This window comes from Myotis lucifugus, unplaced genomic scaffold, assembly GCF_000147115.1.
Source record: "Myotis lucifugus unplaced genomic scaffold, Myoluc2.0 scaffold_7, whole genome shotgun sequence".
Taxonomy (NCBI): domain Eukaryota; kingdom Metazoa; phylum Chordata; class Mammalia; order Chiroptera; family Vespertilionidae; genus Myotis; species Myotis lucifugus.
This window is the reverse complement of record NW_005871055.1, coordinates 15,921,514-15,944,863: the sequence shown is the minus strand read 5'-3', so window position 1 is coordinate 15,944,863 and position 23,350 is coordinate 15,921,514. Positions and strand designations below refer to the sequence as shown.

Here is a 23,350-nt window from a genome sequence, read left to right as displayed (position 1 = left end):
GAAGAGAGGTTCAAGGTCTTGGAGGATATGTTTTTACTGATTTTAGAGAGAGGAAGGAAGGGGGGGGGGAGAGAGAGAGAGAGAGAGAGAGAGAGAGAGAGAGAGAGAGAGAGAGAAAGAGAGACGGGGAGAGAGAGAGAGAGAGAGAGAGAGAGAAAGAGAGAGAGAGAGACTGATTTGTTGTTTCTTATAGGTATCCCAACTGGGGATCAAAACCACAACCTATGTGTGTGTCCTGATAGGAATCAAACCCGAAACCTTTCCTTGTATGGGGAAATGTTCCAACCAATTGAGCCAACCAGCCAGGGCATGCCTATTCTTTTTTCCTGCAATTCAAACATCTGCACAAATTCAGCAACAAAGATCAGAACCTACTTGTGCTTTTCTATATAGTCTAAATATTTATTGTTTGATGTATCACTAATTTTACTTTTGTAAGATGATGTATCTTTGTTTTTTGTTTAGGGCCTGAAGGGGCTCTTTTTGAACATTCAGTGGAAACACCCCTCATAAGAGCCGACCCATTTCAGGAGCTGAGGTAAAAACTTTGTTCAAATATAAATGTACTACTCATCTATAGAAGACACCTGGATAAGTGCTAGAATAATATTTTTGCACTTGTAACCAGATTGATTTTTTTTTTTTGCCCACTGCTAGTTTTTTCTTTATTGATTAAGGTATTACATATGTGTCCTTATCCTCCCATTGCCCCTCCCCCACCCCGACTAGTGCCAACACACCCCTAGTGTATGTGTTCATTGGCTATGCTTATATGAATGCATATAAGCCTTTTGATTGATGTCTCCTCCTTCTCCCCATTCTCCCCTGCCTTCCCTCTGAGGTTTGACAGTCTGATGCTTCTCTGTTTATGGATCTATTTTTGTTCATCAGTTTATGGTGTTCATTATATTCCACAAATGAGTGAGATCATGTGATAGTTATCTTTCTATGACTGGCTTATTTTGCTTAGCATAATGCTCTCCAGCTCCATCCATGCTGTTGCAAATGGTAGGAGTTCCTTCCTTTTTACAGCAGCGTAGTATTCCATTGTATAGCTGTACCACAGTTTTCTAATTAACTCATCTGTTGATGGGGACTTAGGCTGTTTCCAAATCTTAGCTATGGTAAATTGTGCTGCTATGAACATAGGGGTGCATATATCCTTTCTGATTGGTGTTTCTGGTTTCTTGGGATATATTCCTAGAAGTGGGATAACAGGGTCAAATGGGAGTTCCATTTTTAGTTTTTTGGGGAAACTCCATACTGTTCTCCACAGTGGCTGCACCAGTCTGCATTCCCACAGGCAGTGCAGGAGGGTTCCTTTTTCTCTGCATCCTCACCAGCACTTGTCATTTGTTGATTTGTTGGTGATAGCCATTCTGACAGGTGTGAGATGGTACCTCATTGTCGTTTTGATTTGCATCTCTCAGATAATTAGTGACTGAGCATGTTTTCATATGTCTCTTGGCCTTCTGTATGTCCTCTTTTGAAAAGTATCTATTTAGGTCTGTTGCCCATTTTTTTATTGGATTGTTTATCTTCCTTTTATTAAGTTGTATGAGTTCCCTGTAAATGTTGGAGATTGAACCCTTATCAGAGATAACATTGGCAAATATGTTCTCTCATGCAGTGGGCTTTCTTGTTGTTTTGTTGATGGTTTCTTTTGCTGTGCAGAAGCTTTTTATTTTGATATAGTCCTATTTGTTTATTTTCTCTTTAGTTTCCATTGCCCTAGCAGCTGTATTGATGAAGATATTGCTTCGGCAAATGTCTGAGATTTTCTGCCTGTGGATTCCTCTAAGATTTTTATTGTTTCCCGTCTTAGGTTTAAATCCTTTACCATTTTGAGTTTATTTTTGTGTATGGTGTAAGTTGGTGGTCTAGTTTCATTTTTTGCATGTATCTGTCTAATTTTCCCAGAACCATTTGTTGAAGTGACTGTCTTGACTCAGTTGTATCCTCTTGCTTCCTTTGTCAAATATTAATTGAGTATAGTTGTTTGGGTCAATTTCTGGGTTTTTTATCCTATTCTATTGGTTTATATGGCTGTTCTTGTGCCAGTACCAGGCAGTTTTGAGAACAGTGGCTTTGTAATATAGCTTGATATCTGGTATTGAGATCCCTCCTACTTTGTTCTTCTTTCTCAAGATTGCTGCAGCTATTGGGGGTGTTTTTTTATTCCAGATGAATTTATGGAGAGTTCATTCTAGGTCTGTGAAATATGCCGTTGGTATTTTAAAGGGGAGTGCATTGAATCTATAGATTGCTTTGGGTAGTATGGACATTTTAATGATGTTGATTCTACCTATCCATGAGCATAGTATGTTCTCCCATCGGTTTATGTCATCCTCTATCTCTTTTTTCAGTGTCCTGTAGTTTTCTGAGTACAGGTCTTTTACCTCTTTAGTTAAGTTTATTCCTAGGTATCTTAATTTTTTGATACAATGGTAAACGGAATTGTTTTTTTAGTTTCTCTTTCTTTGAGTTCATTATTGGTGTATTAAAAAGCCACAGATTTCTGGGTGTTAATTTTGTATCCTGCTACATTGCCAAATTCATTTATTAAGCCTAGTAGTGTTTTGATGGAGTCTTTGGGGTTTTCTATGTACAGTATCATGTCATCTAAGAATAATGACAGTTTTACTTCTTCTTTTCCAATTTGGATACCTTTTATTTCTATATCTTGTCTAATTGCTATAGCTAACACTTCCAGTATTCTGTCGAACAGGAATGGTGAAAGATGGCATCCCTATCTTGTTCCTTTTCTTAGGTGAAATGGTTGTAGTTTTTGCCCATTGAGTATGATGTTGGCTGTAGGTTTGTCATATATGGCTTTTATTATGCTGAGGTATGATCCCTTTATTCCCACTTTGCTGAGGGTTTTTATCAAAAAAGGGTGTTGGATTTTGTGAAATGCTTTTTATGCATCAATTGATATGACTATGTGATTTTTATCTTTCAATTTGTTTATGTGATTATCACGTTTATTGATTTGCAGATATTGTACCATCATTGCAAACCTGGGATAAATCCTACTTGGTCATGGTGTATGATCTTTCTGATGTACTGCTGGATCTGATCTGCTAGAATTTTGTTGAAGATTTTGGCATCTATGTTCATGAGAAATATTGGCCTGTAATTCTCTTTCATTGTGTTGTCTTTATCTTATTTTGGTATTAGGATGATGCTGGCTTCATAGAACGAGCTTGGAAGTGTTCCTTCCTCTTGAATTTTTTGTAGTAGTCTGAGGAGGATAGGTTTTAGTTGTTTTTTGAATGTTTAGTAATACTCCCCTGTGAAGACGTCTGTCCCCGAGCTTTTGTTTGCTGGAAGCTTTTTGATGACTGCTTCAATTTTCTCTATAGTTACTGGCCTATTGAGATATTTAGATTCTTCCTGATTGAGTTTTGGAAGGTTGCATTTTTCTAGGAATATGTCCATTTCTTCTAGGTTGTCTAGTTTGTTGGAATAGAGTTGTTTATATTGTGTGTGTGTTTTTTACAGTTCTTTGTATTTCTGTGGGGTCTGTTGTTATTTTGCCTCTTTCATTTCTGATTTTGTTTATTTGGGTCCTCTCTCTTTGCTTCTTGGTTAGCCTGGTTAGAGGTTCATCAATCTTGTATATCCTTTCTAAGAACCAGCTCTTGGTTTCATTGATCTTTTGTATTGTTTTGTTTTGGTCTCTATGTCATTTATTTCTGCTCTGATATTTATTATCTTCTTCCTTCTGCTCACTCTGGGCTTTGCTTTTTGCTCTCTTTCTAATATTTTAAGTTGTAGAGTTAGATAATTTATTACCAGTTTTTCTTGTTTTTTTGAGGTAGGCCTGTAGAGAGCTATAAATTTTCCTTTCAGGACTGCTTTCACTGTGTCCCATAAATTTTGGATTGTTGTGTTTTCATTGTCATTTGTTTCCAGGATATTTTTTATTTCTTCTTTGACCTCTTTGGTAACCCAATCATTGTTTAATAGCATGCTATTCACCTTCCAAGTGTTTGAATTTTTTTGATTGTTTTTATTGTAGTTTATTTCTAATATTATGCCATTGTGGTCTGAGATGATGCTTGATATGATTTCCATCTTCTTGGATTTGGAGAATCTTTTCCTGTGCCCCAATATGTGGTCTATCTTTGAAAATGTCCCATGTGCACTTGAGAAGAACATGTATTCTGTGGCTTTGGGGTGAAATGTTCTGAAAATTTCAATTAAGTCCATCTGATCTAGTGAGTCATTTAGGATTGCTGTTTATTTGCTGATTTTTTGTCTAGAGGATTTATCCAGTGATGTCAGTGGTGTATTAAAGTTCCCTACTATGATTGTATTGTGGTCAATCTCTCCCTTGATATCTTCCAGGAGTTCTTTTATGTATTTGGGTGCTCTTGCATTGGGTGCATTTATGTTTACCAGGGTTATATCCTCTTGTTGTATCAGTCCCTTTAGGATTATGAAGTGGCCTTCCTTATCTCTTTTTATGGCCTTCACCTTGATGTCTATTTTGTCAGATATAATATTGCTACCCCAGATTTTTTCTCATTTCCATTTGGCTGAACGATATTTTTCCATCCCTTCACTTTTGAGTCCCTTGTTCTGAAGTGGGGGTCTTATAGACAGCATATAGATGGCTCATGTTTTATCATCCATTCAGCCACTCAATGTCTTTTGATTGGAGCATTTAGTCAGTTTACGTTTAAAGTTATTATTGATAGGTACTTGTTTATCACCATTTTTATTTTTTATGCCTGTATTCTTTCTTCCCTTTTTATTTCTTCTTTTTACACCAGTTCCTTTAGCATTTCTTGCATGCGGGCTTAGTAGTAACAAACTCCCTTAGCCTTTTTTTTTTTTTCTGTGAAGTGCCTTATTTCCCCTTCAATTTTGAATGATAGCCTTGCTGGATAGAGTATTCTTGGGTTCAGTCCCTTGCTTTGCATAATTTTGTGAACTTTCTTCCATTAATTTTTTGCCTGATGTGTTTCTTTTGAGAAATCATTTGATAATCTAATGGGAGATTCCTTGTACATAACTTTCTGTCTCTCTCTTGCAGCCTTTAAGATTCTCTCTTTGTTGTTAACGTTTGCCATCATAATTATGACGTGTTTTGGTATGGGTCTTTTTGGGTTCATCTTGTTTGGAACTCCTTGTTCTTGTGTGACTTTTTTATTCCCCAAATCAGGAAAGTTTTCTGACATTATTTCTTCAAATAGGTTTTATAACCCTTGTTCCTCTTCTTGTTCTTCTGGAACTCCTATTATTTGTATGTTGCTTTGTTTCATGTTTCTCAAAGCTCCCTTAGGCTCTCCTCCTGTCTCTTAATTTTTTTCTCCAATTGCAGTTCAATTTGGGTGTTTTGCTGCCCTGTCATCTAATATACTAAATTGATCCTCCGCTTCTCCTAGTGTACTGTTGAAAGTTTCCATAGTGTTTTTTATTGGAGCTATATCACTCTTTATTTCCTCTTGATTCTTACATAAATTGTTGATTCTTTTCATACATCTGGTTTATGAATTGTCTGACCCTTATTCTGAGTTCTTTTTCTGGCATATTGCATGCTTCCTTTCCTCTTAGCTCCTTTTCTGGTGATTTCTCTTCTTTCCTTTGGGGGGTTTCTTTGTCACCCATTTTTTCTCCTGCTGAAAGATCTAAGTGTTGAGTCATGTGGTGGCTGCTCCACAGGCAACAGCGACTACTTGGGTGGCGGCTGCTTCTCAGGTGGTCACAGCAGCAGCTGCTCCTCAGTTGGTGGAGAATCCTTGTGTGGGCACTGCTCTCACAGCTGTTCACAGCAGTAGTTGCTTCTCCAGCTGCTGGGGGTGAGCTGATCATTGCTCATGCAGCTGCTGCTTCTTGGACAGGGTGGCTGCATGTGGCTGCTGCTCCTCGGACGGGGGTGGGCTGCTCACACAGCTGCTGCTCCTCAGTCGGGGGCAGGCTGCTCATGTGGCTATTGCTCCTGTGGTCGCCACACCCTGGGGTAATGTGTTGGGCCAGCACGAGGGGAGCGTGCTTTGGAACTCACAGGAGCCTGTGGCCAGGGTGGCTGGAGTATCAGTGTCTGTGAGACCGCATCCGAGGCAGCAGGTCCCTGGCAGGGGTGGGTGTAGAGTCCCGGGTGGTGTCTGAGGGCACCCTGGGTGGAGGTAAGGCTGGATTCCCAGTCACAACAGCTCTCCCACTCAAGATGGCATGGCTTCTGTGGTACATTTGGCCACCCTGGGATTATTTGCAATGGTAGCAGAGGCTGCCTGGCTAAGAGAGCCCAGTTCACCAGCCCCTGAAGGTCCTGCGGGATCTAACTGTCCCTCACTCATGTACACACACACACACACACCACATGTCCACACACTCCCCTTTTGCTCCCTCACTCACACTCTCTCCCTCACTTATATCCTCCAGGCCGCCATCTTCCTGCCTCTGTAGTTGGGTTTGGAATGTTATTGACTCATTTGTGGATGGAGTCTCCTCTCCGGGTGTCTGGTTATGTGACTTACTCTCTACCACACTGACCAAACAGGACAAAATGCAACTTGACAAGACATGACACAAAGGGAAAAAAACACGAATGTATGCACAACACCAATAATGCTAATATAAGTGACTACCAGAGAAAAGAGAATTAGGGGAGAGAAAAGAGAGCACAAATGATATTTGAGGAGAGAAAAAATGGTAAGAAAGGAAAGAAAAAGAAGAAAAGGGAAGAAAAAGGAAATATATATATATATATATATATATATATATATATGGAGAAAACATTACAGAACAAACAGATAAACCAAAAAATGCAAACAACAAATACCCAGAAAAGAGGTGGAGGCAGAATCTATAGAGGCCGAGGGCGGGCTGCTCACACAGCTGCTGCTCCACAGACAGGGGTGGGCTGTTCATGCTGCTGTTGCTTGTGTGATCACCACACCCTGGGCTAAAACATCATTAAGAAATTGGATGAGTATGGAGAGGACCTCAGTTCAGTATAGAAAGAGGATGGATGGATAAGAAGAAAAAGAAAGAGAAAGAAAAAATAATTTAAAAAATAGGATAAAACAAAAAAAATAGAATGATGAAAAATAATGTGAAAAGAAATAAAAAATAAAGAAATAGATGAAAAGAAAAAAATAAAGAAAAAAGAGATTAAAAAAAAAAAGTGAAGTGTTGTTCATTTCCACCAAGTTTTAATGCTCCATGGGGGCTGGTTTAAGATCCCACTCTTCTGTACTGTCTGCCACTTCTCAGTTTCCTATTAGGTAGTCAGCACAGTATTGAAGTTCCAAACAAACCACCACTCTTCTGTTTGTGTCTATCTCCACCACCTCTACTGCCAGCAGCGGGGACCAATCTGCCCACTTAGCCTGTTTGCCCGCTTTCAGTCTTAATCTCTCAAGCAGCTGTTTCTGACAGGGCTATAGTTAGGGAGGTTGCCATATCATTTTCCGGACTGAATGACCTCTCTTCAGCCCAGTCCCTGAGGGCTCTCAGGGACTATTCACATTTTTTTTTTTTTGTATCCTTTGTACCACTCAGGGTGTAGTCTGGGTGTGGCTGTATTGGTTGTCTGGAGACTGCAGGGAGGGGCTATCTCTTCAGGAGAAAATGGCTGTTTAGGTCTGGACTGTCAGGTATGTCCCAATGCCAGACTCTCAACCACGTCTCCCCAACCTACTCTTCTACACAACCTCTCCCCAGACTCCACAAGTCCGCACCTCTACCTGCACCTCAGCCATGGGTGAGTATATTTGAAAGGTCCCATGAACTGGGTTTAGCAAATAAAAGCAAAGACCAAAAAGAGGGGAAAGAGCTGCGCCACTGCAAGTTTCTCTCCCCCTAGCACCATGCGGCTTAGGCAGTTGTTCAGGTTGCCCCTTCCAGGCTCAGCCTCTTGTGGCTGTGGGCTTAGGTGTAGAATCCCCTGCTGCCAGCAGCCCTGTGGACTTCTTTTCCACAGTCAGATGTTACACCTATCCCCAAGGGACATGGAAGCCGTACAACTTCCTTCTGACCCTCTGGGTTTGGAGGTCTCACAACTCTCCCCAGCCCAGATCCCCAATTTTACCATTCTCTAGGTGTCCTCTGCCCTTCCCAGCTGCAAACTGTCTCACCAGCTGTGTCTACTTCACCAATTCTGGGTGGATGTTATTCAGTTTAGTTGCTCCTTCTATCTGCTCTGGGATAAGGCTCAGGACATGTCTGCCTATTCTGCTGCCATTTTGTCTCCCAGATTGCTTTTTATTCCATTAGTTGTCTTTATTCTCATGACTTTCTACTTATAACTAGTCATTACTAACTAAAATTCAAAGGACATTGTTGGGTACACAGGTCCTTCATCCTGCCTAACTATGCTAACTGTCAGGTCCGAGCCCCTCTGGCAGGGACTGGACCCTGTTGGACACTGGATATTCGATGGAGAAGCCATGAGAAGTTGTGGGTATATAAGAGAGTCTTTATTGTAGCCCAAGTAGCCACTGCTGCAACAGGAGCTATTAGACAAATCAGTTCTTCAAAGTAAAGTCCCATAGAGTAGCCATACACCTGCTAGGTAACAATACATCTTTCCTGCAAAGTACCAGTAGTCTCTAACATAGAAGCTATACAGGAGCCATCCTTAGAGCTACAGCCTCACTAAGCAGCTGCCTCCAAGCCAGCTGCCTGCTGATCAGTAACATACTTTAATACTATCTTAGACAAAAGAGGCTTCTTTCCAAATAGTGACATCAGTCTTTGGATTATAGAAGGGCAAGCTTGTGCAGTGTACCTATAGTAAGATAGCTGTGTCCTTGCTTCTTTCACCTGCATATAGCAGAGTAACCTTGACACTCCTGATTAGGATTCCCATGCTCAGAGTGGCCTTGAACATCCAGTGCACTCTAAACAGAGTCCCCATAGACATAAAAGTCCTGGTTTTTCCATTCTTACTGTCTCTGTGCTTCAGGCATTTACTCTCTCTCCCGCCTGTATTTTCCTGTAGCATAGACCTGCCTTCAGTTTGTTCCTCTCTAATCTGCCCATCAGAGGGACTTTGCCAAATGCAACTATGCATTTCAGTTTCATTGATGCCACCTTGGCCTTAGGAAAGTTGAAAGGGCAACCTCTGGGCATTCATGGCCCTCCATGATCTGGGCTCTTAATAATGGCTGTCCAGCCCTAACCTGTTTGGCTCAGTAGATGGAGCGTCGGCCTGCAGACTGAGGGGTCCCAGGTTCGATTCCGGTCAAGGGCATGTGCCTTGGTTGCGGGCACATCCCCAGTGGGAGGTGTACAGGAGGCAGCTGATCGATATTTCTCTCTCATCGATGTTTCTGACTCTCTGTCCCTCTCCCTTTCTCTCTGTAAAAAATCAATAAAATATATATATATATTTTAAAAAATAATGGCTGTCCAGCCTTGAGTCCTCACAGCACCTCCTGCCTGATCTGCCCTCCCAGACTTGAGTGCTGCCACCCACCCCACTCCATCCTTTTACACAGGTTGTCCCATCTGCCTGAAGTGTCCTTCTTCCCTTGGAGACTCAGGAATATCTACTTATGCCTCAAATTTTAGTTTATTTAGTTCATAAGCTGTGGGCTTATGATTCATATGTTTCACAGAGCCATCGTTTTCCCCTGAAAATCATTAGCATAAGTTTCCTGAAATTGTTCACAATTTTTAACAGAAAAAAATGATATTTTCTTGTTATACTACCATCTCGAATACAGCTGCAAACAGGGAAAAATCTTTGTACCTTTAGTGAAAGAGTTAGGTGCCTTTGTGGGCTTGAAATTTGCAAAAAGCATTATTGAAAATGTCAATTTACAATACATTTAGTAAAATATGTGTACTGTAGCTCTGGCCAGTTTTTCTCAGTGGTTAGTGTCACAAGTTGGATTCCCAATCAAGGGAACGTACCTCAGTTGCGGTTCAATCCCCAGCCCCAGTCAGAGTGGGAGCAGGAGGCAACCAATCAATGTTTCTCTCTCTCTCTCTCTCTCTCTCTCTCTCTCTCTCTCTCTCTCTTCCACTCTGTCTACAAATCAATGGAAAAAATATCCTTGGGTAATATTAGAGAAAGAGCAGTATAAAAAAAATCAAATGCATGATAAATCCATATTTGCAAAAAATGTTGGTGTATATATAGTTTAAGTGTGGTAAAATACACATAACATAAAATTTACCAACTTAAATACCTTTAAGTGTACAATTCAGAAGTATTAAGAACATTCGCATTGCTGTGCAACCATCATCACCATCCATCTCTAGAACTTTTCATTTTGTAAAACTGAAACTTTCTCCATTAAATAACTTTTTAATTTCTTGATTTGAAAGAGAGAAAGAGAGAGAGATTTCTTGTTCCACTTATTTATGCATTCATTGCTTGATTCTTGTATGTGCCCCAACTAGGGATTGAACCCACAACCATGGCACCTTGGTGTATCAGGATGATGCTCTAATCAACTGAGCTGCCCAGCCAGGGCCCATTAAAAAGCTTCTCATTTCCTCCCCTAGCCCCTGACAACCACCATTCTACATTCTGTCTTTATGAAAGTGACTATTCTAGATACCTCATATAAGTGGAGTCATAGAGTATGTGTCTTTTTGTAACTGGCTCATAAAACTTAGCATAATGCTCTCAAATTTGGCTATATCTTTACATAATATCAGAACATATAAAATTATCTACTTCGCTAGACATTTATTTATTTTTTATTATTTTTTAAAATATATTTTTATTGATTTCAGAGAGGAAGGGAGAGGGAGAGGGAGAGAGAGAGAGAAACATCAATGCTGAGAGAGAATCATTGATTGGCTGCTTCCTGCATGCCCCCCACTGGGGATCAAGCCACAACCTGGGCATATGCCCTGACTGGGAATCGAACTGGTGGCCTCTTGGTTCCTGGGGCGACGCTCAACCGCTGAGCTACACCCAGCTGGGCAAGACCTTTATTCTTTATATGTGCCTCAATGTATTTCACTTTATACCTAGGCTACTGAATTTACTGCTTTATAGCTATAAATATTTATTCTAATAGTATATTTGTATTTTATACAAAATCAAATAATATTTTAAAACATGTCTTAAAGTCTAAGATATCACTTAAAATCATGTTTAGAATTTGAACTTGAAATATATGCAAAACAATTAATATCTTCTATGATATTATGTAAATAAGAGAAATAAAGTAGAGTAGAAATCCCAATTTTACACAGACAAGCCTGGTGACGTAGGCCAAGCTAAATTGTTGAGACTATTTTTTCTCATGTATAAAATGTTGATAGTATTATACATCTCAGAGTGCTCTTGGAAAGATTTACTAAGCTGTTAGTTTGAAAGCATTTTGTAAACTAAAAGTCAAACACAAAAATCATTTTTATATCATTATTACAGGCCCGGTGCACGAAAGTCATCCATGGGTGGGGTCCCTAGGCCTGGCTGGTGATCAGGGCCAATCAGGTTACCTGCCTCCCTGCCTCCCCACCTCATCCTTCCCTCACTGCCTGCACACCGCCACGTGGTTCCCCACCTCCCCACCTCCCCACCTTCCCACCTCCTTCTTCCCTCGCCACCTGTGCACTGCCACCCACCCCTGGCTCCCCATCCCCGTTGGGACCTGTGGGCTGGGGGGAGGGACACGCAGGTTGGCCAGCAGGCCCAAATCAGGCAATTGGGGTCTGCTGGCTGCGGGGAGGGGCCAACCACCACTGTGATGGGCGGGCAGCAGACCGATCAGGGGCTGCTGGCTCGGGGAAAGACATGGGGGGGGGCCCAGAAGGTTGGCCGCCAGCCCTGTGGAGGGAGCTGGCCCTTGGCCCCCCTGGGAAAGGGGCCGCATTCACCACCACCCACCCCTGGTTCCCAGCCCCAATTGGGCAATCAGGGCCTGCCGGCCCGGGGCGGGGGGGGGGGGGGGGGGTGGTGTACCAGGATGTTGGCCAGCAGGCCCCATCAGCGATCAGGGCCTGTGGGCTGGGGGCAGCTCCTGTGTTGAGTGTCTGCCCCTTGGTGGTCAGTGAGCATCATAGCGACCAGTTGTTCTGGTTGTTCCGATTGTTTTGGTCATTCTGTCATAACAGTTGCTTAGGCTTTCATATATATAGATTCTCCCAAGTATTTATTAACACTAAATGTAATGAGTTAGGAAATTCAGCATTTCTCTATCCTTTAATGTATAGTTAAATGTTAATCGAAAACAAATGGGAGCTCAATTTATCTTGCCCATGTAGAGAATATTTACAACATAAAAATAAATTGTGACTATAATTAAGTTATAACAATTTCATTAATTTTGATAAAGGATCATAAGGTCAACTTACAGAATTATTATAGTTAGGAAAGAACAACAATTTTACTTTCCTATAATAGAAAAATGATTCAGACAATCCTGATAACCAAGGACAGAAAGTGAAGACCTTATAGCAGGGGTCCTCAAACTTTTTAAACAGGAGGCCAGTTCACTGTCCCTCAGACCATTGGAGGGCTGGACTATAGTTTAAAAAAAAACTATGAACAAATTCCTATGCACACAGCGGCGGCAAAAACACCCGGTGGGCCGGATAAATGTTTTTGGCGGGCCGCATGTGGCCTGCGGGCCGTAGTTTGAGGACCCCTGCCTTATAGAGACTGGTAGGAAGTGGGGAGTCATGAAAGGGCTGGCCAGGCTCCCACAAACAGCAGCTGAAGTTCCTGAGAGATATCTCAGCTGTGGGGAGTTGCCACTGAAAACTCTGGGGTCTAATCCCCAAGCTGGGCCCCCAGCAGAGAGCACCAAAATTGAGAAAGGTGCCCACATAACATCTGGCTGTGAAAAGCAGCAGGGTTTCTGTGTGCCAGGGAGAGATGACTGGAAATTCAGGTACCCTCTTAAAGGGCCAATGCAAAAATTTTGTGTGTAGCCACTCACTCTGGGCTCTGGAAGAGGGATGGAAGAGTGGACAAGAAATGTGGGAGGAGAAGCCAGGGATGGTGGTTCTGGGGCTTGAGCTTGTAAGGCAGACACCCTGGTTTCCTGTACAAAGTCATTCCCTCACACTGCGGAGGTAATCTTTCTCAGGCACACCTTTGATATCCAGGTGATTTTTTCCTGGGGAGGGGAAGACAGTTGACCATCTTTATCAGACAATAATGTGCCCCATGGTGTGGAATTTCTGAGGGTTATAAAGAGACTGAGAATAACAATTTACATCCAGGCAAAAGCAATTGTCCTACCCTGTTGGAAAACATCCCACAAACCTGTGGATAATTGCCTGAGGGCTAATCAAGACTGCATCCAATAAATCTGCAGGCATAGGCAGTTTCTGGAGGCTTTGAGTCTTTGCCTGATCTAATTAGTCAGAAGCAGCATTTGACACTGTCCTGCACCAGAGATTGAGAGGCGTAGCAGGTCTACCTAGTACATAGTCACCAATGCAAACAGGTAGCCAAAATGGGGGTGAAAAAACAACACCCAAATGAAAGAACAAGAGAATTCTCCAGAAGAAGAGATCAATGAAATGAAGATAAGAAATTTATCTGATATAGAGTTCAGAATAATGATGGTAAAGATGCTCAACAGCATAAGAAAAGATATAGTAACTATGAAAAAAGAATAATTGAAAATAAAGAATTACCGTGAACTAATAAAGAACACACTGGAAGGAATACACAGCATGTTAAGGGAAGCTGAGGATCTGATAAGTGCTTTAGAAGACAGTAGAAAAAAATCACTCAACCAGACAAACAAAAATAAAACAATAATTAAAAAAACAAGAATATAGTTTAAGGAAGCTGTGGGACAACATGAAACACAACAATATTTGCTTAGTAGATTAGCCAGAAGGGGAAGAAAGTGAACAAGGGATAGAGAACTTGTTTGAAGAAATAATGACAGAAAACTTCCCTAACCTGGTGAAGGAAAAAGTTGCACAAGTTCAGGAGGCACAGAGAGTCTAAGCAAGAAGAAACCAAAAAGGCTCATGCTCAGACACATTATAATTAAAATACAAAAAATTAAAGACAAAGAGAGAATCTTAAAGGCAGCAAGAGAAAAGCAATATGTTACCTACAAAGGAGCTTCCATAAGGCTGTCATCTAATTTCTCATCAGAAACTCTACAGGCCAGAAGGAAATGGCATGAATACTCAAGGTAATGAATAGAAAGGATCTGAAACCAAGGTTACTATATCCAGCAAGGCTATCATTCAAAATAGATGGTGAAATAAAGAGCTTCACAGACAAAAAAAAGGCTAAAGGAGTTTATTACCACCAAGCCAACATTGCAAGAAATGCTAAAGGGACTGCTGTAATGAGAAGAAGAAATAGAGAGAGAAACCTAGGTATACAGAATTAAAATGGCAATAAACAAGTACCAATCAATAATAACCTTAAATGTAAATGGATTAAATGATCAAATCAAAAGACATAGGGTAGCTGAATGGATACACAAACATGACCCAACTATATGCTGTCTACAAGAAAACCACACCAGAACAGAAGACTCAAACAAGATGAAATTGAAGGGATGGAAAAATTTTTTCCATGCAAATGGAAATAAAAGAGAACTGGGGTAGTAATATTAATATCTGAAAAAATTTATACTTCAAAATGAAGCCATTATAAGGGACAACAAAGATCACTACACAATACTAAAGGGATCAATCCAACAAGACTATATAACCCGGCACACCAACCCCACACACAGCCAACCCCACGCACACCAACCCCACGCACAGCCAACCCCACGCACAGCTGACCCCACGCACGCCCGCCCCACGCATGCCGACCTAAAAAACAACAACAACAAAAAACCCAAAAACAAAACAAAACTATATAACCCTGGTAAAGATGTATGCACCCATATAGGATCACCTAAATATATTTTAAAAAACACTTCTAGAGGACTCTAAGAGAGAGAATGACAAGAATACAGTCATAGTAGGGCACTTTAATATCCCTCTTACTTCACTGGATAGATCTTCCAGACAAAATATTAACAAGGAAACAGTGACTGTAAGGGAAGCATTGGATTAGATGGATTTAATTGATATTTATAGAACATTTCACCCTAAAGGTGCAGAATATACATTATTCTCAATTGTACATGGTTCATTCACAAAGATAGACCACATTTTAGGACACAAAACAAGTCTCCACAGTGCAAGAAGATTGACATACTATCAAGCATCTTCTCAGATCACAGCGGAATGACATTAGAAATCAACTAATGTAAAAACACCCCAAAACATTCAAACACATGGAGGCTAAATAGTGTATTATTAAACAATGAATGGGTTACCCATGAGATCAAGAAAGAAATAAAAAACTTCCTGAAAACAAATGAAAATTAACACACAACAACCTCAAATCTCTGGGACACAGCAAAAGCAGTCTCTCTACCACTCAGGTGGACCCTTGAATGATTACTGCCAAACTCTATTGATTGATTATTCTTTTACATTGATAGTTATATTCTTTTCTATAAATTCTTACCATAAACTATCTTTTACTTTTTAGTACTGGGTCTAGAAGCATTACTATTTCTGGCCTGAGTAAACTGAAAAGAATTCTAGAATATCCTAACTGACAAATGAAAACACTGAATATGGATTTTGTAGGCTTAAGATCATGATGTTTTTATAAATGTATCTCTTAAATATACATGTTTAAATAACACAATGTAAAATTTGATATTTGCTCATATGGTATTTATAGAAGTGTGGCAACTATTTTCTTTATAAAGAAAGATAATTTACTTGTATTTAAGTTAAAATCTCTGTATCCATACCTATGACAGATGCTGACTCTACATAAAATGCCTGGTACCGGATTTTTAAAAAAATATATGTTTTTATTGATTTTTTACAGAGAGGAAGGGAGAGGGATAGAAAGTTAGAAACATTGGTGAGAGAGAAACATCGATCAGCTGCCTCCTGCACACTCCCTACTGGGGATGTGTCTGCAACCCAGGTACATGCCCTTGACCAGAATCGAAACTGGGACCCTTGAGTCTGCAGGCTGATGCTCTATCCACTGAGCCAAACTGGTTAGGGCCTGGTACCGGATCTTAATGAGTTTATAGTCTACTGGGAAAAGAAACATGCAAACAAGTTATAACAATATCGTGCATTGTTATGATGAAATTAAAAATTATAGTGAGGGCATAGCAGAAAGAGCATAAAATATTCCCAGGGTAATCTGACATAATATGACAGAGAAGGAAACATTTAAAGTAAAACTTGAGCTGCACACCAGCAGGACCTTACAGGCAACCCTTTCCACAGAAGCTGGGACCTTGAGGTGAGTCGCCTGCCAGCAGGATTATGCAAGTGAACCCAAAGTGACTTTGGACTGCACAGTGACTTGCACATCAGCAGGCTCTGGGATCTCACAGGGAGTTGTGCGCCAGAGGGACTGTGCATGTTCCCTCACCAACCCTGAGCATCTGCAGCTGACACCCACAGGACCCAATCTGTGTAGAAAGGTAGTACAACTCAGAAAAGAGACAATCAGAATTGGGACACTTAACACGGAAAGCCACTCTATCGACACAGCGAAGCATAAAAGTAAACTGCTGGATATAGAGTTCAAAACCACACTTTTAAGGTCTTTCAAGAACTGTCTAGAAGCCGCCGATAACTTTTGAGGTCTCTCAAGAGGCTTCTAGAGGCTGTCGATAAACTTGATGAGATGTACAGGAAATCTAATGAGACCCTCGATGGTGTGATAAAGGACCGACTAGAAAGTAAGCATACACTGACTGAAATAAAGAATATTATGCAGACTCCCAACAGCAGACCAGAGGAGCGCAAGAATCAAGTCAAAGATTTGAAATGCGAGGAAGCAAAAAACACCCAACCGGAAAAGCAAAATGAAAAAAGAGTCCAAAAATACAAAGATAGTGTAAGGAGCCTCTGGGACAGCTACTAGCGTACCAACATCAGAATAATAGGGGTGCCAGAAGATGAGAGAGAGCAAGATATTGAAAACCTATTCGAAGAAATAATGGCAGAAAACTTCCCCTACTTGGTGAAAGAAATAGATTTACAAGTCCAGGAAGCGCAGAGAACCCCAAACAAAAGGAATCCAAAGAGGACCACACCAAGACACATCATAATTAAAATGCCAAGAGCAAAAGACAAAGAGAGAATCTTAAAAGCAGCAAGAGAAAGAAACTCAGTTACCTACAAGGGAATACCCATACGACTGTCAGCTGATTTCTCAACAGAAACTATGCAGGCCAGAAGGGAGTGGCAAGAAATATTCAAAGTGATGAATACCAAGAACCTACAACCAAGAGTACTTTATCCAGCAAAGCTATCATTCAGAATTGAAGGTCAGATAAAGTGCTTCACAGATAAGAGAAAGCTAAAAGAGTTCATCACCACCAAACCAGTATTATATGAAATGCTGAAAGGTATCCTTTAAGAAGAGGAAGAAGAAGAAAAAGGTAAAGATACAAATTATGAACAACAAATATGCATCTATAAACAAGTGAATCTAAGAATCAAGTGAATAAATAATCTGATGAACAGAATGAACTGGTGATTATAATAGAATCAGGGACATAGAAAGGGAATGGACTGACTATTCTTGGGGGGGGAAGGGGTGTGGGAAATGCGGGAAGAGACTGGACAAAAATCATGCACCTATGGATGAGGACAGTGGGTGGGGAGTGAGGGTGGAGGGTGGGGTGGGAACTGGGAGGAGGGGAGTTATGGGGGGAAAAAAGAGGAACAAATGTAATAATCTGAACAATAAAGATTTAATTATTAAAAAAAAAGAAATTCTAAAAGCCCTAAAAAAAAAAAGAGAGACAATCAAGGCAAGAAATTCAAGGCAGACCCAGTCTCTGGGCTAAGGAGTCCCTGACCATTGGACTACTAGGGGCTTCAACCCCTTCGACTTCAGTCAGGTTGCGCAGGGCCAGAAAGGAATAGTGACTCACATTCACCTGCACTAGAGCAGCTTCAAAGACACCCAAGATAGATACACCAAGGGACCAGACTCAACAACATCCAAGCAAAATCCTATGAGCCCCAGCCTCACTGGCAGCAAGTCAGAGGGGAGATCCTTTCCAAGAACAGGAGATCAAAAATCAAGTTCCAATTACAATAGGAGAGCTCAAATATCACACACAAGGGGCACTCATAGAGCATCCAGCTCAGGTGAACAAAGAGACTGCAATACTGGACCCCTCAAGACACTGTCTACATTAGGCCATTCCACAAAGACTGGGAGACACAACAGGGTTATCTAATACATAGAAGCAAATACAAAGACACAACAAAAATGAAGAGACAAAGAAACAACCCCCAAATGAGAGAAAATAAGGAAACTCCAGAAAAAGAACTAAATGAAATGGAGGTAAGCAACCTATCAGACATAGACTTCAAAGCAATGGTTATAAAGATACTTAAGGAACTTATTGCAAATTACAACAGCATGAAAAAAGAAAGAGAGGCCATGAACAAGAATCAGACAGAAATGAAGAATTATATATCTGACATCAAGAAAACACTAGAAGGCATTAAAAGTAGATTGGATGAAGGAGAGGATAGAATTAGCAATTCTGAAGACAAGGTAGAAATAAATACCCAATTAGAGCAGCAAATGGGAAAAAGAATTTAAAAGCAGGAAGATAGCTTAAGGGTGCTCTGGGACAAAAACGAAGCACAACAGCATCCACATTACAAGAATACCAGAAGGGGAAGACAGTGAGCAAGGAACAGAGAACCTGTATAAAGAAATAAAGGCAGGAAACTTCCCCAACCTGGTGAAGGAAAATGTCGCACAAGTTCAGGCGGCACAGAGAGTCCAATCAAGAGGAACCCAGAGACCCAAACCTAGACACATCATAATCAAAATGACAAATGTTAAAGACAAACAAAGAATCTTAAAGGCAGCAAGAGAAAGAAAAATACCTACAAAGGAGTTCCCATTAAAATGTCAACTGACTTCTCAATAGAAACACTTCAGGCCAGAAGGGAGTGGCATGAAGTACTCAAAGTAATGAAAAGCAAGGGCCTAAATCCAAGAATACTGTATTCAGTAAGGCTATCATTTAAAATAAAAGGTGAATAAAGAGCTTTTCAGAGAAAAAAAAGCTAAAAGAGTACATTAACACCAAACCAGCAATGCAAGAAATGTTAAAGGGATTGCTTTAAAAAGGTGAAGAAAAGGAGAGAGAAAGGATTATAGGCACAAAGAAAATAAAAATGGCAATAAATAAATAACTATTAATAATTACCTTAAATGTAAATGTAACTGGATATATTTGTTGTCTACAAGAGACCCACCTCAGAATAAAAGATACACAGACTGAGAGTGAAGGGATGGAATATATATTCCATAAAAATGGAAAGGTGAAAAAGCTGGGGTAGCAATATTCATATCAGACAAAATAGACTTCAAAACAAAGGCCACAACAAGAGACAAAGAAGGATATTTAACAACACTAAAGGGAATGATTCAACATTAAAATATAGCCCTTGTAAACATATATACAACCAATATAGACACACTCATGTACATAAAAAATATCTTGGCGGACTTTAAAGGAGAGATTGACAGCAATACAGTCCTGGTAGGGGATTTTAACACCCCACGGACATCACTGGACAGATATTCCAGAAAAAAACAACAGGAAACAGAGGCCTTAAATTACACACTACATCAGATGTATGTAACTGATATTTACAGAACATTTCACCCCCAAAGCAACAAAATATACATTCTACTTAAGTGCATATGGCACATTCTCAAAGATAAACTACCTGTTATGGCACAAAACAAGCCTATACAAATTCAAGAAGATTGATACAATACCAAGTACTTTCTTGGATCACAATGGCATGAAGTTAGAAATCAACTACAATAACAAAACTCAAAAACACTCAAATGCATGTAGGCTAAATAGCATGTAATTAAACAATGAATGTATTACCAATGAGATCAAGCAAGAAATTAAAAACTTCCTGGAAACAAATGAAAATGAACACAGAAGCACCCCAAACCTATGAGACATGGTGAAAGTATTCCTGAGAGGGAAGTTCATAGCACTCCAGGTCTACCTCAAGAAACCAGGAAATGCACTGATAAATTGTCTAACCCTACAACTCAATGAAGTAGAAAGAGAAGAGCAAGAAAAGCCCAAAGGAAGTAGAAGGAAGGAAATCTATCTATATAAATGCCTAAGCGACCATCGCAACCGAACGGATGACTGAACAGGCTGTGTGGGGTGACCAGGCCGGCAGGGGGGTTAGTGAGATATGACCAAATGACCAAGAAGCAGGCTGCATGGGGTAACCAGGCCAGTGGGGGGGTTAGTGAGGGATGACCAATCAACCGAGCAACAGGCTGTGTGGGGCAACCAGGCTGGTGGGGGGGGCAGTGGGGGCAACCAGGCTGGCAGGGGGTGCAGTTGGGGGCAAGCAGGCTGGTGGGGGGGCAGTTGGGGGCAATCAGGCAGGCAGGCAGGTGAGCGGTTAGGAGCCAGTGGTCCAGGATTGTGAGAGGGATGTCCAACTGCCAGTTTAGTCCCAATCCTCGGGATCAGGCCTAAGCCGGCAGTTGGACATCTCCCGAGGGGTCCCGGATTGGAGAGGGTGCAGGCTGGGCTGAGGGGAACCTCCCCCACCCACCCCCATGCAAGAATTTTGTGAACCAAGCCTCTAGTAATAAAGATCAGAGTGGAAATAAATGAAATAGAGAGTGAAAAGAAAAAAACAGTACAAAAGATCAATAAATTCAAGAGATGGTTCTTTGACAGGGTAAACACCACAGAAATACAAATGATTATAAGAAAATACTATGAATAACTGTATGCCAACAAACTGGACAACCTGGGTGAAATGGACAAATTCCTAGAAACATACAATCTTCCAAAACTCAATCAGGAGAATCAGAAAACCTGAGTAGGCCAATAACAACCGGTGAAATTGAAGCAGTATTTTAAAAATTTCCAGCAAATAAATTTCCTGGAATGGATAGTTTACAGGAGAATTTTACCAAATATTCAAAAAAAGAACTAATACCTATCCTTCTCAAACTATGCCAAAAAATCCAAGAGGGAGGAACACTTCCAACTTCTTTTCACAATGCCAGCATTGTCCTAATTCCAAAACCAGATAAAGACACTACAAAAAGGAACAAAAATATGGCGGTTGGCAGGATTGCAGTGAGGGGGAGAGTGTGAGTGAGGGATGGAGTGAAAGGGGAGTGCTGGACATGTGTGTGTGTGTGTGTGTGTGTGTGTGTGTGTGTGTATGTGTGTGTGTGTGAGAGAGAGTGAGGTACAGTTAGATCCTGTAAGACTTTCAGGGGTTGGCAAACTGGGGTCTCTTAGATGGGGAGCCCCTGCTACCACTGCAGGCACTCCTGGGTGGCTGGTGCTGGCACAGAAACCATGTCATCTTGAAGGGTAGAGATTATGTGACTAGAAGCCCAGCCTCACCACTACCCAGACTGGCCTCAGACACCACCTGGGACCCTAGAGCCAGTCCAGCCAAAGACCTGCTACCTCAGCTGCAGACCCATGGACATTGGGATTCCAGCCTCCCTGGCTGCAGGCTCCTATGAGTCCTGGAGTGCCCAAACATCCTGCCAGCCCACCCCTGCAGCCATAGGCCCTACACGACCTAGGCTCTCTGGTGACTATCAGGTTGTGCGACCCTCCCGTTAACCCACTGTGACCACAGGCCCCATGCATCCTGGCACCTGGGCTCACCAGTGACTCTTGGGGTGTGCCACCCTCCTGCTGACCTGGGGCTGCAGGTACAGGCCTCGCATGACTCAGTGCCTGGACTTTTTGGTGAGAGCAAAAATGGGGAGACAAAGAAACAACCACCAAAGGAAAGAAAAGGAGGAAGAACCAGTAATGGAACTAAATGAAATGGAAGCATGCAATATGTCAGAAAAATAATTCAGAGTAAGGGTCATACAATTCATAAACCAGATGGATGAGAAAGTCAACAACTTATGTAAGAATCAAGAGGAAATGAAAAATGATAAAGCTACAATAAAAAGCAAAATGGAAGGTTTCAAGAGTAAACTAGAAGAATCAGGGAACAACTTAGTGAGTTAGAAGATAGGGCAGAGAAACACACCCAATCTGAACAGCTGTTGGAGAAAAAACATAGAAAGCAGGAGAGCCTAAGGGAGATTTGAGTCAACATAAAACTAAGTAACATACACATAATAGAGGTGTCAGAAGGACAAGAAGTGGAACAAGGACTAGAAAACCTATTTGAAGAAAGAATGACAGAAAACTTCCCTGATTTGGGAAGAAAAAAGTCAGATAAGCACAGAGAGTCCAAACAAGATGAGTCCTAAAAGACCCACAACAAGACATGTCCTAATTACAATGGCAAATTTTAGCAACAAAGAGAGAATCTTAAAGGCTGCAAGAGAGAGACAGAGAGTTACCTACAAAGGATCTCACATTAGATTAACAAATTATTTCTCAACAGAAACATATCAGGCCAGAAGGAATGGAAAGAAGTATACAAAGTGATACAAAGCAAGAAACTGAATACAAAAATACTCTGCCCAGCAAGGCTATAATTCAAAATCGAAGGGGAAATCAGGAGCTTCACAGACAAAAAAGGGCTAAGAAAGTTGATTGCTACGTAGCTAGCAATGCAAGAAATACTCAAGGGATTGTTGTAAAAAGAAGAAATAGAAAGGGAAGAAGGACCACAGGCATCTACACTAATAAAAGACAAAGATGCTAATTGACTGTACTTTGCTTCGCCCAAGCCATGCCCACCAGCCAATCAGAGCGACGATATGCAAATTAACTTAACCAAGATGGTGGCCGGCAGCCCCGGAGCTGGAGCAAGCAGGAAGCTTGGTTGCCCCGGCGATGGAGGAAGCAAGCTTCCCCCTGCCTTGACTGGCTATGGCCTCTGCAAAAAGCCAACAAAGTTTCAATAATAGAAGGCTAAATAAATCCCAGATCCCTGCTTCCAGCCAGCCTTCCACTGGGAGCCTTGGGTGGCCTAGGGGCTGTGCCCAGCCAGAAAACCACCCATCAGCCCCCTCACCCAGACTGGCCCACACCCTCATGGGGTGAGGGTCCCTGCTGGGGGGCTTGGCCCAGCCTGAAAACAGCCATCAGCCCCTCACCCAGGCTGGCCACACCCTCATGGGGTAAGAGTCCCTGCTGGGGGGCTTGGCCAGCCTGCAAACAGCCATCAGCCCTTCACCCAGGCTGGCCAGGCACCCCAGCAGGACCCCCCTCCCTCGACCGGGGTGTGGCCAACCTAAAAATGGCCCTCAGCCCCTCACCCAGGCTGGCCAGGCACCCCAGCGGGGACCCCCCACCCTGAAGGGGGTGTGGCCAGTCTGAAAATGGCCCTCAACCCCTTCGCCCAGGCTGGCCAGGCACCCCAGTGGGACCCCCACCCTGTTACG

At 41.6% G+C, this 23,350-nt stretch overlaps 1 protein-coding gene across 1 annotated transcript in view; it reads left to right on the top strand.

Annotated features, from left to right (window-relative positions):
• Positions 1-23,350, top strand: part of SGCG (sarcoglycan gamma) — a 148,637-nt gene that overhangs the window by 101,980 nt on the left and 23,307 nt on the right. Inside the window, exon 6 of the mRNA XM_014449703.2 lies at positions 466-538. Within this exon, the coding sequence (XP_014305189.1) occupies positions 466-538 (73 nt within the window). The remainder of the gene's footprint in view (positions 1-465; positions 539-23,350) is intronic.